At 37.1% G+C, this 16,868-nt stretch overlaps 1 protein-coding gene across 1 annotated transcript; it reads left to right on the forward strand.

The window, feature by feature from the left end:
- Window positions 1-247: 247 nt before the first annotated feature.
- On the forward strand, window positions 248-6,819 carry LOC126368948 (aldo-keto reductase AKR2E4-like). The gene is made up of 7 exons (XM_050013211.1): window positions 248-371; window positions 2,290-2,391; window positions 3,118-3,300; window positions 4,193-4,309; window positions 5,465-5,632; window positions 5,872-6,069; window positions 6,489-6,819. Exons 1-7 carry the CDS (start codon window positions 318-320, stop codon window positions 6,726-6,728), a joined length of 1,062 nt encoding a protein of 353 aa, XP_049869168.1. The 5' UTR covers window positions 248-317; the 3' UTR covers window positions 6,729-6,819.
- The last annotated feature ends 10,049 nt before the right edge of the window (window positions 6,820-16,868 follow it).

A 16,868-nucleotide genomic window follows, 5' to 3' on the forward strand; every position in this document is an offset into this window, starting at 1 on the left:
GGATAAGAAAATGACAGGTATAACTTAAAATAAATTTAAATGGCGTGTACCGGAATCAGCACCATTGTCTTCTGATTATTTGTGGTTCTGCCTACCCTATTACGGATTATGGGCATGAGTGTATCCTCAACATAGAACATGGAACATTCCAATCACACGCATGGTGCGTCTGATTATAAACATAAACTATAAATTCCGCACATGTTTGAAATCTAATAGCACAATGTTTTTATCAGTTTATGAGAGACCGTGTGCGTGAATGGACGTATTTGGAGTGTGAAAAATTGTTTAGTTTTCACTTGGAGCTTCAGCGCAAAATGTTGCTGTGGTATTTTTGCGTCCTAACGTCTTCATCCCTCAACTCTGTTTTGGTGAGAATTTAATCATATTTGAAGTGTAACGGTAGCGATAACCACGCTTCACTGTACAAACTGTATTTTGAGCGGTGATCTAAGTAACAATGTAGTAAGATTTTCCCGTTACTTTATATTGTGGACTGTAGAGTCTGTTGGCTGTGTATTTTATATGATGTTATATTTAGAATTTTTAATATTAAGTCACCGAGGGCTCTCACTAAGCAAAAAATACGACATCAGGCCTGAGGGTGCTCATCATCATCATCAGCCCATTAATGTTCCCACTGCTGGGCACGGGCCTTCCTTATGGATGGATAGGGAGATCGGGCCTGAAACAATCGCGCGGACCCAGTGCGGATTGATGGTTATTAACGACTGCTAATGCAGACAGGATCAAGGGCTTAACGTGACATGGAGGAGCTCGAGATGAAAACTTTTTTTTGTGGTCACCCATCCTATGACCGGCCTTTGCGAAAGTTGCTTAAGTTCAACAATCGCAGACCGAGCGCGTTTACCGCTGCGCCACCGCGCTCCTCAGGGTGCTCAGGTGGGCTGAAATTCTGACTCAGGGCTTCGTCGTCAGTGGATTATCTGAATAAAAATATTTCCGTAGTGGGGTTTAAAATTTTATACTTTATCATCATCACCCTAGCAACATCCCGTTTTTCACAGGGTCCGCATACCTAACCTGAAGATTTGACAGGACCGGTTTTTTACAGAAGCGACTGCTTGTATGACCTCCCAACCTGCGAAGGGAAAACCAGCCCAATACAGCTTAGGTCACATACCTCCAAAAATGTATTTCTCGGGAATGTGGGTTTCCTCACGATGTTTTCTTTCACCGCTGAACACGTGATAATCATAATACGTATATCGTGATTTTTAATATTGAGTATTAACTAATTTTATTTTTATGTCAATAAATATTGTAAGTACACCTGAAAAGGTAAACTATAGAGTGTGTGATACTATTAGCATAAGGCCTGCTTTTTATTAACCCATAGTTATACAATACGACCGATTGCCGATTGGCCGGTTTAGCGATTACTCCACCGGCAAGAGCGCAGCTCTTAAATAGAGAGAGAGAGAGAGAGAGAGAGAGAGAGTTAACAATAAATGCATTTGATTTGATTTAACTTTAGTAAAGCAGAACCAAGAATATCATTATATTATTGTCATTTCCAAACAAAACTCGTTCGTTTAACCATTGTGTCTGGAAATCTGGCTGGGTTTTTTTTATATTAAAGCGGAGATAATAATATTCTTTTTTTTGACGTGACTAGATAGATTTGCCACGTATGTCATTAACTACTTGGCCGGACAAATGGGGAGCGTTGAAGGCTCTCACCCGGTACAATATTACAAGACCTGAGGATGCCTTGTTCGGCGCGAACTAGTGTAGCGCCTGGTTTTTATAAGTATCTTAAATTGTATACCAATTTCTTTAATAGGTAACTACTTACCCACTGGGTCGGCTAGATTGGACTCTTATTTATTGTATCCATTAAAAATATTCAACTTTGCAAAACAGTTTAAATTGTGATACCAGTTCATTGATATGCTTTTGAATAAAGTGCACAAGTATTAGCAGCGCTAATTATGGTCATGAGGCTAGAATTGAGAAGTCACAAGTTCACCCATCTCCACCGGCGAGTGGTATCTAGTATTTGACGTGAATAATGTAATTTATATTAATAATTATTATTTAATAATAAGATGAAATAGAATTACAATACAATACAAAAACTCTTGATTGCATTTAAAACATATTACTTAAAAATACATTATTATAATTACATAGGTAGGTAGGTAATTATAGAAACAAATTTAAATTTTAATATTTAAATTATTTTTAATTTTTATTTTATTAAATTGCAATAAATTTAAATTATTTTTAATGATAATGATTAATCATCTACGATGACGTTTTCAGGTGAACGCGGTTACTGAGAAGTCGTCACGTGGGTTCCTGTTGCTTGACGGAAATGAGATCCCTTCAGTGGCACTTGGAACCAGCCTTGGGCACTTAGCAGATGTAAGTCTTAAACATTGTTTTAAGTTTACGCGGTTATTATCATAATTAAAACACATAATAACGGGTTCTTACCGCGTTTAAATGGGGATATGAGATATCCCCATATATGTGTTTTAATTATGTAAGTCTTAAGCTCTGATGAAAGTAGAGGAAGAATTTGTATAAAATAAACGCCATGGTTCGACGATATTATGTGTGAACGAACGGCTGAATAGAAGCTTGACCTTTATAAAATTATATCCTCGACATAGAACGCTCCCATTGTCGCCTTTGTGTGCGTCAAATATTATTGTAGTAAATATTGTTGGGTATTATTATTTATGCATTCTTTATATACCCACCTGGACTGCCTTGTCAAACTTAGTTTCATACAATCTTTCAACCTAATGTTTGGATTTCGCAAAATCCCTTTTTAGTGAGCACCAAAAAAGAGGCAAAATTTCGTGACGTTTGAGTGTCAGTCAGTGACCACTCTCTGAAAGAAATATCTTAAATAAACTGTTACTTTCAAGTATCTTATTTATATACCTAATTCATTTTCATATTACTGGCATGTAACAGGTAGATATATACCTATATACATTTTCGTGTTCCAAACCTTGTTCGAAATGCAGACGGCGACGTCGATAGATTTTAATAATAAAACATGTCGCGTCTGGCGAGCATGGTGCGACATGTCCGCAGACAAGACATGTCCAGGTTCCTAACTTATTTAATCTGTGGCAGGGTACGCGCATACTGTCCGTCAACCACTCCCTGGCCCGTGCAGTACAATGGGCACTCGAAGCCGGGTACAGGCACATTGACACTGCGGCCCTGTACCGAACCGAAGATGAGGTCGGCCTAGGTATCCGTGATTACATCGGAGACAATAGTGCCGACCGGCGGGACGTATACGTCACTACCAAAGTGAGTCGCTTCCTATACAACGTACTACGTCCTCTTCAATAAGCTGGACTCATTGTCTCTTGTAAGGCCTGGGGCCTGTTTAATAAAACTTACAATTGTAAATTACAACGACAATTTGTTCATTACGTAGCTAATATGAAACTGCAAAATATTCGTGATCACACACTCCGCAATGTACATCAAATTGTCATTGTAATTTACAATTGTAAGTTTTATTTAACAGGCCCCTGGTATCTGCGGGAATGTGTAAAGCGGAGAGAGGTGTTTTAAAGGCCTGTTATGATAATGTGTTTGAATATGTAAATAAATAAATAAATAAACAATTCGTGTGGGTTGTGAGGTGGAATACCAGCCTTATCAACCCTGGTGTCAGAGGCCCCTGACATGCCTCACTTACATCAGTAAATAGGTTACTATCAACGGCTTAACGTGCCTTCCGAAGCACGGATCATCTTACTTTCGTACAATCAGGTGATCAGCCTGTAATGTCCTAACCAAACTAGGGATCTCAAAGTGTTATGATATGTCCCCACCGGGATTTGAACCCGGGGCCTCCGGATCGTGAATAAACAATTGAATTTCGTGGAGACTTTGATGACGTGTGGGCCTATCTTCTTCTATGGTATGGGTCGTGAGGTGGATGACCAACCTTATCGATGTCACTAACACCCTGTATATTTAAAAAAAATCTATTCAAATTTGTAAAGACAATTGAATACATGATGAATGTCGACGTATAATACTAAGTTGTATTAACAATTCAAAACATTAATACGTCTAGTCGTCAAATAAGATCCCGCCCTCCCTAAGTTGTTACAAGCGCGAAAATTCCCGTTACACTTGTTACATAGTAGGTACCATTTTAGATATTGATGCATTATCAAATTCACAGCTATGGAACGACGCCCATGAACGAAACGAAGTTATACCAGCTTTGCAGCAGTCACTAGCTCGACTGAAAATGGATTATGTCGATCTGTATTTAGTACATTACCCAATGGCATATAAGGTGAGTTAATTCCGGATGCTGTTGTTTCTACTTATTCTTTGTGTAAGGTTGCAAGTTTTTTATTCGGTAGTTTTGGAGATACAGCTTGGTTATAGCCAAATAAAGGTCGACCAAGGTGATCGGCTCTCTCGACTTGAGCGATGTAAATACTTAGAAACTTAATATCTGATGTAATTTTAAATATGAAGTTATTATGTCATAAAACATGCCCATCTTGGCAATGTCAGCAAAAAACTTATAAGGCGAGCAACTTCGAACTTAAAGTTTTTCGCTGTATTTTCATTTTAAAATTGTTTGAAACTCTCATCTTAGTACAATCTTTTCTGCGGAATCTAGTTTTAAGAGTCGAAGCGTTTTTTATTCCGAAACAAAGACGTGCTTCGGGACAATAAGGAGGAACAGAAATGCTTCGAAAATTCCATGACGTGAATTACAAATGGTAGAGCCGTTTTCTTTCTATGCATTGCGATTTTTATTTGGCGAACCTCGTAGAGATTTTTATTGTGAACGACTGGAGCCGTCGACTCACGAAGGTTTATAAATACAATTAGGTGCCCGCACTTTGTTGCACTGTCACTTACAAGTTTGCCGGTTTTTATTACTTGGAATCATTTCGATTTACGCGTCACTTATGAACTTTTCTTGAAAGTTTTTTTATCGTAACTGCAGATAGCAGATGTTCAAACTTACGATATATAGTCACTTTTATATTGAAACCTGTAATAAATGCCTAATTAAGTAGTATTCCGTTTTAAAATATAGGTACTTATTTTTTACCCGCATAGATGTTACAAAAAGTAAAACAACAAGTAATAATAAGAGATATATTGGATCCAATAACGTTTGTCCGGCCAAGTAGTTAATGCCATCTGGGGCAAATCTACAATAAGTCACGTCAAATAAAAAATAAAGAACCAATAACTTATTGATGTTTAATTTTCATTTAGTTTCGTTGTTTGTTTTACGAATCAACCTTTGTGGATTTTGTAAATAGTAACGTTGAAAAGTTAAAATGTTTCATGTACATAGTTCGATATTTAAAAAAGAAACTCAAGCTACGGGAAAACATGTTTTTCCTACAGTTCCGCAGCACACATTAAACTTGTATTATATTTAAGTGATCGCATATATTCTTACGTATCTATTGTATTTCAGAAAGATGGAAGTATCAGTACGACTGATTATTTAACAACATGGAAAGGTATGGAGGATGCCAAAGAGAAAAATCTGACCAGGTCGATTGGTGTATCTAATTTCAACCTAACTCAGATGAAGAGGCTATGGAATAACGCGAGAATTAAGCCAGCTGTATTGCAGATTGAGGTATAAATACATACATACGCAAAATCAGATTATGCTAAGGAGATGGTTATGAATTAGATCCTTTTCGATATACAGCATTTGGCAACATACATAACAATACATAATAACACACAGACCATAGAATAATTAAAATAAAAGTCACCATCAATTAATGTTACAGTTCGAGGTCAATATGTATAGTCATTCTTTACCTGAATAAGTACTTACTTACTCTTTGTCTAACATAAGCTTGTGAACAGGTAAACCCAACAATAACTCAAAACGAGCTGGTGGATTGGTGCAAAGAGCATTCAGTTGTGGTGATGGCGTATAGTCCGTTCGGTGCCATCCTGGGCAGGAAGAAAGACGCACCAGCACCTCGTGTTGACCATCCCATATTGCAGCGACTAGCCACCAAATATAACAAGACTGTGCCTCAGATTTTACTGAGATACTTAGTGAGTATAGTATAAGAGTCCATTGCGTTATTGCACTGTGATTTTTACGCGCTATGTGCTAAGATATCGTAACGCATCGTGTGTCATAGCATTGTGATTTATTGTGTGGAACGACCAAAATCACTTTTGTGTGGCAACAGATGACTTCCAAAACATTGCGTGCAGCCTTACTTCTGCTGAATTTGTATGGATATTGTATTACACATAGTGGCGATAACAGGCGCTAATACATCTGTCTGTCCGACGGATTGATGATAGCACTTAGGTACCATTTTAATAAAAAAACATTTTCACAAATTAAATGAGCTTTGTATACTACAAAGCACAATCCTTATACAAATTGCATGTACTAATTATCTGTATGTTTGCAAGGAAATAGTTAACGGTAAACCAGTTTTAACTTTTCGATTTTCTTCTAGCTCGACAGACAACTTGTGGCAATTCCACGCTCGACAAATAAAGAGCGTATTAGAGAAAATATTGACATCTTGGACTTTTCCTTGTCGCCCAGTGAAGTCGAGGAGTTGTCAGGTTTCAATGCTGACTACAGATTACGAACACCAGCTAAATGGTATTCACATCCAGAGTTCCCGTTTGAGAAGAAGAATCTTTCAGAAGAACAAATTCAGCACATCATTGCTAATAGTAAAGAGGATTAAACGAGACAGATTTGATTAATTTAAAAGGACGAATTTAACAGACATGGCTGTTTTAAAGAAGAACAATGTTGGAATAGAACTACTTACTTTTTGTAAACATTATATGTATAAAATATATAATTCTTGTACATTATATATGCTTCAATACATATGTTTTTGACCCCACCGGCGTGGTCTACGATTTCTCTTAATCAGCGCTTATCGCTATCGACCCACTAGGGTCGATTAATTCTTTCAAATATTTTTTCTCTCAGACGACGGCCTGAGCCGAGGTTCGCGCTCAACTGGGCACCCTCAGTCCTGTTGTCTTAAACGTTGTACGTAAACGGGTGAGAGCCTTCAGTGCTCCCCATTTTTCCGGCCATGTAGTTAATGCCATCTGCGGCAAATCTACAATAAGTCACGACAAAAAAAAAATTATACATATGTTTCTTAATATATTATCCAAGTCTTTTCTCATTCTTTGTGAGGTTGGTATAAATATATTCCTACGTTGGTACCTAGTTATAATATATCCCTGGAGTGGCGCACTAGACCGTGATATAGCAAGACGAATCTTTAGGCATAAGAATTCCCAAATACGGTACCTATTTTCATATTTCCAGCACTTTCTGAATATGCCGTATATGTTTTGTATAATAGTAATAGACGCTTTCACTCAAATTCCTGTCGCCAGCTAGACAGTAAATTCTAAAAATACTAGCATTGAAAACTGAAGAGGACTTTTATTGCAATTTAATATTATTTTGTAATAGAAAAGTACTCAGTGATATTGGAATTTGCTCAGCTATCACTTCAATATTATTTCTCTTGGAACCTTATATTGGAACATTTCTTATTTATTGGAAGATATAATCTTCAGTTTGAAAAGTTAGTTAATAGTTTGCCGTTTAGTTCTGGAAATAAAGTAAACGGTAAAGTTGTCTCGAGCACAGTTGACCAAGAGTAAACAGATCTTTAAAATTTATTTGAAATATTTTTTGAGTGGGTTTATTTGTCATCTCTATTCAATAAAAAAGACAGAAAATTATTGTCCCTAATTGACTGTCAAAGTAAAGAAAAGTTTACGTTTGCATTAGTGCTTTCCCTAAAAGCTTTCTCTATCAACAATTATTGACGCAAGTAATTTAATTTTCAAATTTCGTGTTCTAGAATGTTGTTCAGTATAAACTCTCGTAATTATTATTTTACATTCGATCTTTGTTAACGACAAGAATTATTTTTCCCGATCTAATATTTCGCTGCGTTAAATTAATTTCGTTCAAATAAACGATTTGTGAAATGGCTTGTAAGTACTTACATCAAAACTTCAGCAAGAATTTTGCGGTGAACACGTTCCCAATAATTAAATACCTAATCTCAAAGGAGTTGTGTTAGCCTTTTTAATCTCTTTAGCATTATGTAATTGAATTATTTTAACCACGAACGTAAAGGAAGTATTTTATCTAAGCCTGAGGCTCCTCGATCGTCTAATTGATTTGAGAGCCGGCTTTGTAACTACTTTATGAAATAAGGCAACGCTAAAGCTAATAAACCAATTTATATGTCACATAAACATGCAATATTGTTTACATTTACGGGGACATAAACATTGCGTACCTTTATTTTCGCTTCAGGATTGCCTATAAAAATATTTATTATAGATTTGTTGTAATATCGCCGATATTAATATCATAAAATTAACTTAACTTAGGCGGCCTATGATGTCCCACTGCAGTACACAGGCTCTTGACAATGAGGGGCATACTCCACCACACGGCTTCATTGCGGGTTGGTGAGTGTGTTTGGGCAAGTAGGTAAGCCATTTTGCACATTTTATCAAGCCCCCCGAAAGGTATATTTTCCGACATGGCTTATGGACTATAAAATAATTGAGGTCCATCAATAGGCGGGATTTCAAAGCAACTAATAATGTATTGTAACGGCCTCTGTGGTCCAGCGGTTGAGCGTTGGTCTCACGACCCGGAGGCCCGGGGTTGGAATCCCCGTGGGGACATATCACAAAACTAACTGTGTGATGCCTAGTTTGATCACCTGCTTCCGTGCTTCGGAAGGCACGTTAAGCCGTTGGTCTCGGTCAGTACTTACTGATGTAAGTATGTAGTCCTTATATGAGCCATGTCAGGGGCCTTTGGCGTCTCAATAATAACCCTGACACCAGGGTTTATGAGGTTGGTTATCCACCTCATAACCCACACGATAAGAAGAAGAAGATGTATTGTTGAATAAAAAAATAAATGTAATTAATGCCTATATTAGCGCAAATAGTACCCAAGTCCGCTGATGGTCAGGTTTTTTGTCAGAAATTTATTTATGAGGAAAGTTTAGGGGCCCGGAGGTTTGGTCCCAACATAAATTAGGTGCGGTGACATGAACTAATTGGCGTCATTATGCACGAGAATACCCGTACTGCTGTTTAGCTAAAGTCAAGTCTTTTGTTTTCGATCGGCGGCTATTCTCTTCCTTAAAATAGGTATTCAAATTCCCGGGTATTTTTCCACTGCGGTACCGAGTTGTTAAACAAGAGATTTTGTTCGACGATATTGAAGTGGGCAAAGATCTATTTAAGGAACTATTATATTACCCACTGTTTTTATACAGTACTCCCAGTCCTTTAAATAGACCTTTGTGAATAGATCTTTGTATCTCATTTATGTAAACATAGAGAACATTAAGATGATGTAAATAACAACAGGAGACATGTCGAGATAGAAATTTATTGTACTATTAAGATAGGAAAATATGGTACTTATACGTTACCAGCCAATGACTTAAATATTATTTTGTAATATTATTCGTGACGATGGAATATTATTATATTTAGAAAAACAACATTTCTTCTTGATAAAGGTTGATTTTGTTAAGGTGTAATCTATTTTTTAGGTTTACATACGATGTGATACTTATGTTACTCTATGGTTTGTGTTTTTGAAAAGGGAATTTAAAAAAATAGGTGTCGATGTCACTCGAATTATTTTTGTTCTCTTTTCAATTTTTTTGACGCTACGTTACGGCGTGTAAAACATACGCTTTCAAGAGATTTTCAAATGATTCTACTTAAGATGTTCTGGCTGAAGAAAACAATAATTGTCAAGTTTATCTACGGTCACGGCACGCTAACCGAATTTCATCGAGGTCTTTGACCTCAGAACAGAAAGTAAAGGCTTTTAGACCAATAGGCGTACGACGTATATCTACGAGTACGTAGACAGCATTCGCTACATTTATTGGTCGAAGCCATGGACCCGCGCGGCGCGGTTGTCGTACAGGCCCCACAGATGTACCTATAATAATCTTTAAATAGATTTCTCTTCTATGACGCATATTCTAATTTTCTCAAATGTAATCTTAATGTATCTGTCGTGGCCAGTTCTTAGAATTGATCATTTCATGATGTGTTCGACTATTTCATTGAAATGGTCATATTTCATTAACTAGCTAGGTTTGGTTGACTTTATCGTTGAAACGTCAATGTTTAATGATATTTTAATCAAAGTTTGGCAATATCGTTACTGCAGGCGGTGTCTATTTTTTGTGGTGTAATAAAATGCGAATAGTCGATTAATTTCTTAGGTTCAAAATTATTTACATAATCGATATGGAAAATTGTACAATTACATCGATTCATTGATTATAATATCAATCAAGTTTTAAATATAGGTAATCGACACCAGCGCCACTACCGGTGGGTAATGTTACTAATTTTACGATAGGATTCCCAACGTTTGGCCATATCATGAAGTAATCATGCATTTAGTTGCTTATATCGTTAAACATTTCGTGTTCATTGATCTGGCCAAACTATTTCATGAAATATGACCATTTCATGAAATGATCGAGCACATCATGAAATGATCAATTTTAAGATCTGGCCACGACATATCTATTTCTAAGAGAACAAAACTGAAAACTTAGTTTTATATTTTCCTATATTTTTATATTTTATAAAACAAATGAGCACAGTAAAATAAAGGATGAGCGTACATCACATTATGCGGGAACATAGCCGTAGCGGACATTGTTGGCTTGGTTTTTCTCGGTCATACGTTCATGTAAGCGATGGTGAGCCGGACTAATGGTCCGCTGTGGTGTGTATAAATGTGCGAGCTCACGACCGCGCCGCACTAAACAGACATGTAGCGCGGTCCGTAGACTAATTACACAACCAAACAAATCTGGCGAGCTGAAAAACCTCCACCGAACCAAATTACAAAGAGCTACGGACACCAGACGCCAACAACACTCCTTCCTTTAACGACCCGACCCGCTAAAACAAAGCTAATGGACATAATTCGCAGTTCGTATTTCCAAAGATTTGATTAACCAAACATCCGGCAGTAATTTCTTAGCCAAACAAACAGATTAATTATGATAATATTTTAACGTGCTACAAAAAAAATATTAATATTTAATAGCGAAATCTTCCCAGATGAATACATCAGTATCCGGTGCTAATATATTTCGCCTAGAATTATGTATAAATTGAAAGGGATAAATCGGAAAAGGCTTTGTTTTATGTTTTCCCGTTGTTAACTTCGACTATTCAGAATTCAGGAAGCCTTTTGTTGTCGTCTTCTATTCAAGATTCACAAGACAGTGGTTCCAGTGTCAGTTGGAATATTAACAAGGGAAGATGTCAACAGTGGCGTAGCGACGGCTGTGGCCTTGGGGGCAAACTGTTGTGTATGAATTTGCACTAAGTCTGCGCAGATTTCGTGGCCCAAACGAGGCCCCCGCTAACGTCTGGTTGGGTCCCTGTACTGTTGGCCAGCTAGTGACATTGAATCCTTTGAACACAAACCATCTGAGGCCGATGGTCTACAAGGACGATCTATTTGATAAACACCTTATTGAATAACTTATGATGCACGAAGGACCTGTCAAGATGTCTTTCATGTTCTATATTCTATTCAATATAAGTTTTGGACAGCAAACGAGGTTTGAAACATGTGAGAACAAGAACTTCTACCATGGTACTCAATACCTAAATCTTTATTTGTTGTTCTATAATATATAAAGAAAAACCTGGGTTTGCGGAAGCTTCACTTGAAGATTTGATAATGTTATTATGAATAAAGTTGCACAATATGTGTGGAATATTATATGCTACGTCGTCACCAAACTTGAAAGTTTTGTCGCCTACAAGACACAAATTGAGTCAGTTCTGAGGGAGCATGTAACATAAATCCTTCGTCTTGAGTTGGATCACGTTCAACAAATGTTTGCCAGAACATACGCGGAGACAAACTAAGTAATAGAAAGGCAAACGTATTGAAACTTTAGCTTTTCTATTAATTCGCAGCACTTATGAGTGGTTGCAATTTCCACACCACCCTCTAAGCTCATTTGGATATTTGTGGATCAGCTACAATTACAAATAACTACTACTTAAATTACGAACGTCTCCATTGGTCCTTTCTGATAACCGTGGACCTTTCCACTTCAGCGTGAAAGTACAACAAAAACCTGTTGATCCTGTTGCGTAAAGCATAAATATGCATTATACTTACTTAACTTTGTCAGCACAGTCAATATATTGGTCTTCTATACCATAACAATGAACAAAGTAAAATAGTTTTTTATCATTTCAACAGTTTACCTATGAACGAGTATATAACCAAGTTATATAGGCAAAACCTTTAAAGAAAAGACTGGTTTAATAACAAAAACGGTGCTCAATTGTTTCCGTTTTGATGTGTTTGTACGTATTGTAAGCATCAATAAATAAAATATCCCTGAAGGCGAGATTAACAGCAAAAGTTATCGTTGAAATGACAATAAATTGTTTTCATTTCGTTATCGCAGACGTTCTACATTCATGTTTCGTTGAGAATAAACTGCCGTTGTATTGGTATACTCGAAGCTTTACAAAGGACTATTAAAATGAAATAATGACTATTTATTTCCCACAGCTGAAACAGGAAGAAATATTACGTCTGGGAAAATCTTTCATGTTTGGAACAAAACATCACATTTAAGTCCATTGCAAAAGAAAATTGGATTTAGATTAAGTTAAACAAAGTGCGGCAATGCGGGTGGAGAAGTGCATCAAAATGGCGGATGGCAAATAAAAAATGTCAAGAGCGAGCGAAGACAGTGCTTGAGCAAGTTGTTTTGCGTAAATAGAGTTCTGAACTAGCTGTATAGTGCGAGTAGCACTACTTGTGCCCACATGTACTAAAACTTTACTCAAGTGGCTTTATTTTGAGTTCACTGTACAGTTACACATACATACATAAACTCACGCCCGTAATCCCTAATGGAGTGGGCAGAGCCACAAGTAATCAAAGACAACTTGCAGCCACTGTTAATACGATATAGTTACACAGCACTATTGATACAGTTACGCAGTTAGATATGTCATTGTACAGTTGTTTATCTACCTCTATTAGGTACAATATAGATTTTACCCTTAAAACTTACAAGTTTTTAGATTTTAAAAATTATTATTTTGAGTGATCGTGTAATAATATAATTGGTTATATATATTTGTATTCCTGGGTTATATTATGTTCCCTTTGCAACAAAGAATTGTATATTTTACAATATCTTACGTAGCTATAGCTTATATAGCTTCATAGTAATTCTAAAAATAGAAACAGAGTCGCTAAAGGACTATTTCTCAAAAGGACTAATTCTCTAAATTTAAATCTAAATTCTCTAATTACGAGTATAATATACTCGTAATAAGGATAAAACCTGATTTTTCCCGTGAGGTGTGTTTATAAATAACCCTTTTGTAGTCCTAGTGTTTTTTTACTATCTTTAATAAATATATCGTCTATAATATTGCCATCTAAGTAACTGGAATTATTATTATGTAGTTTAATTAGAAAATTTACTTACCTAATTAACGTAGCTAAGTTGCACGTGCGCTAAGTAATAGAAAGTTTAGGAAGGTCTTTAGCGCTCCATTCGAATCTGATTATCTTAGTAGAACTAAGTAAAGGAATGATATTTAAAATGTTACTGGCCTCGAAAGAATGTCAATAGGCCACATTATGTTTGTGTGATTTATATCCTTTTATTGGTGCTAATAATATAATTGTAATAATATAAACCTTAGCATTAAGGCCGCCGTTAATACGTTTGTTTAATTTGTATTCCTGGGTTATATGTTCCCTTTGCAATAAAGAATTGTGTATTTTACAATATTTTACGTAGCTATAGCTTATATAGCTTCTGTCATCATCATCATCAGCCGTACGACGCTCACTGCTGGGCAGAGGCCTCCCCCAAGGATCTCCACGACGATTGGTCCTGCGCTGCCCGCATCCAGCGGCTTCCCGCGACCTTCACCAGATCGTCGGTCCACCTTGTAGCGGGCCTACCCACTGAGCGTCGTCCGACACGTGGTCGCCATTCTAGAACCTTTCCGCCCCAGCGGCCATCGGTTCTCCTCTAGCTTCTGTAGTAGATAGCTTCTGTAGTAATTCTAAAAATAGAAACAGAGTCGCTAAAGGACTATTTCTCAAAAGGACTAAATGGTCAATATTTTATAATAAGGATAAAACCTGATTTGTTCCGTACACATTGCTACTTTCTTATCCACCGAAAAGGAAAGGGACGGTGGATAAGAAAATGACAGGTTTACTGGAAGGTGCACCACTATTGTGGGATCTAGAAATAACAAATAATTATTTCTCTCTCAATGGTAAACAGGGGTCTATAAAGGTCATCATCATCATCACCAGCCCATTAACGTCCCCACTGCTGGGGCACGGGCCTTCCCTATGGATGGATAGGGAGATCGGGCCTTAAACCATCACGCGGGCCCAGTGCGGATTGATGGTTATTAACGACTGCTAATGCAGCCGGGACCAACGGCTTAACGTGCCTTCCGAAGCACGGAGGAGCTCGAGATGAAAACTTTTTTTTTTGTGGTCACCAATCCTATGACCGGCCTTTGCGAAAGTTGCTTAACTTCAACAATCGCAGACCGAGCGCGTTTACCGCTGCGCCACCGAGCTCCTCAATAATATAAAGGTCACATTGAAACAATTCATCTAAAAAAGAATATTGCTATTTGATATTGTCGCATTAAACGTAGTGCGCAATGTGAACAAATGTTAAATAGCAATATTGATTTCTGGATGAATAGGCTAGTTTCCAACTAGCCAAATCAGTTACTTTTTACTAAACGTCAAAACACGAAATTACTACCTATAGAATTTGTATGAGAAAGCACACTGTGAAGTCATAGAAAAACGTGATAAAATGACGGATTATTACGTTTTTCTTGATTAAAATTCATAAATAAGTTAAATAGAGAAATGAAAATGTTTTTCGTTAGTTTTAGATCTGTCTGTATTTAGTAATCAGAAATTCATAATTTATCTTGAACCTAGTACACGACCCAATTGCTACTCCGTAGCCCTTTAACCCCCCACATAATAATCTTTCTCTTTCTCTCTCTATTTAAGAGCTGCGCTCTTGTCGGTGGAGTAACCGCCATTCCTCTCTTCTTCCCGTCAAAACCTTCACCTCTCGATACGACACGACCTGCACCTTCTCTTTTATTTGTTTCACAAATGTTAACCTAGGTCTACCCCTTCCTCTTTTCCCTTCAATTTTTCCTTCTATAAGTAATGTTTGTTATAAATGAATCGTGTCGTATCAGGTGGCCAATCATATTTCCTCTCCGGTTCTCTATAGTCTTCAATATGGTATAATAATCTTTATTAAACTTATATTCATCAAAGTTCAATTCTTCTTCTTCTATTGCGTGGGTTGTCAGATGAATCACCAACCTCATCAACCCTGGTGTCAGGGTTATTTTTGAGCCGCCATAGACCCCTGACATGGCTCATGTAACGACTACGTACTTCCATCAGTTAGTAGTAACCGGGACCAACGGCTTAACGTGCCTTCCGAAGCACGGGTCATCTTACTTTCTGGACATTCAGGTGATCAGCCTGTAAAGTCCAAACTAGGGATCAAAGTGATTTTTATGATATGTCCCCACCGGGATTCGAACCCGGGATCTCCGGATCGTGAGCCCAACGCTCAACCACTGGACCAGGAAGTTCGTTAAAAATCCGTTTTCTGGGCAATAGTCAATAAAATGTAAAGGATTAATACTACATGCAGGAACATTTTAACATTTTTATAGGCTATATCTTATTGTACATCCGCCTTTAGATGCCATTTTGTATAAAGTTCTTCTTTACATTTAAAATCTAGCTCAAAATGTAGCTTCATGTATCTTTGTTGACATTTTGAATATTCACAAATAAACTCGTAGCAGAGTACAATCTCTGCACATACTGGTATTTCGTTCTAACCGTCAATCATTTTAAATTTCGAAATTTTCATTCCATTCCGCATTTCCTTTCATTTTACACAGACTCATTGCAACCCCGACCTTCATAAGAACAACATAAATATATAATACTGTTTAACTCTGGTCGTGCTCTCTAATTCTGGATTTGATCTTATATCTAAGCATCTTTATAATTTGTTTGTGAAGTGTTGTTAATAAACTAGATATTTCTGTTGAATTTAAAACGTTACGTTATTTTGTCATAGGTATCAACCATCCCACTACTCCGCCGGCACATCGGGATACCATCCTCACCCATCGTGGCGCAAACTCACGCCCATAAATCCTAATAGGGTGGATAGAGCTGTAGTGTGCACCTTTTTTATACTGCCATGATTGGCTTCCCAGCATATCATCAGTCTGTAGAGGCAAACCGTCCTGCCTTCACTGACTGTCTGTCCTGCTCTGTATTCAGATGACGTATGCGCCCGAGACAAGGATAGCAATATCAACACTACAAGAACCGTAATTAATCTGGAGACAACTTGCAGCCAGTTTTGATATAAAGTTAATGGATAAGATAATGATCAACCCACCGCCAGTATAATACCCCATCATAATTTAAAAAAAAGGACATATACCTAATCGCTTTGTCAGATTTCATAGATTGTAGATAATTATGGTTCCGTGCCAAAATCGTAAAAGAACCCTTATGGTGAAAAGTACAGAACTGAAAAAATCATGAATTTTGCGATAGAAAACTCCACTTGATATTAATTCAGAATCATGGTCTGAATCACCCCCCTTAGTATTAGACACGAAGTCACTAACACCCTATATTGCATTACTTATACATACATACATTACTTACCAGTATA

Source organism: Pectinophora gossypiella, chromosome 8 (genome assembly GCF_024362695.1).
Source record: "Pectinophora gossypiella chromosome 8, ilPecGoss1.1, whole genome shotgun sequence".
Lineage (NCBI taxonomy): Eukaryota > Metazoa > Arthropoda > Insecta > Lepidoptera > Gelechiidae > Pectinophora > Pectinophora gossypiella.

Coding starts and splice junctions, on each gene's coding strand:
- LOC126368948 (XM_050013211.1), top strand. CDS start 318: ATGTTGCTGTGGTATTTTTGCGTCCTAACGTCTTCATCCCTCAACTCT. Junction 4,310..5,464: donor ATTACCCAATGGCATATAAG/GTGAGTTAATTC, acceptor ATTGTATTTCAG/AAAGATGGAAGTATCAGTAC. Junction 5,633..5,871: donor CAGCTGTATTGCAGATTGAG/GTATAAATACAT, acceptor GCTTGTGAACAG/GTAAACCCAACAATAACTCA.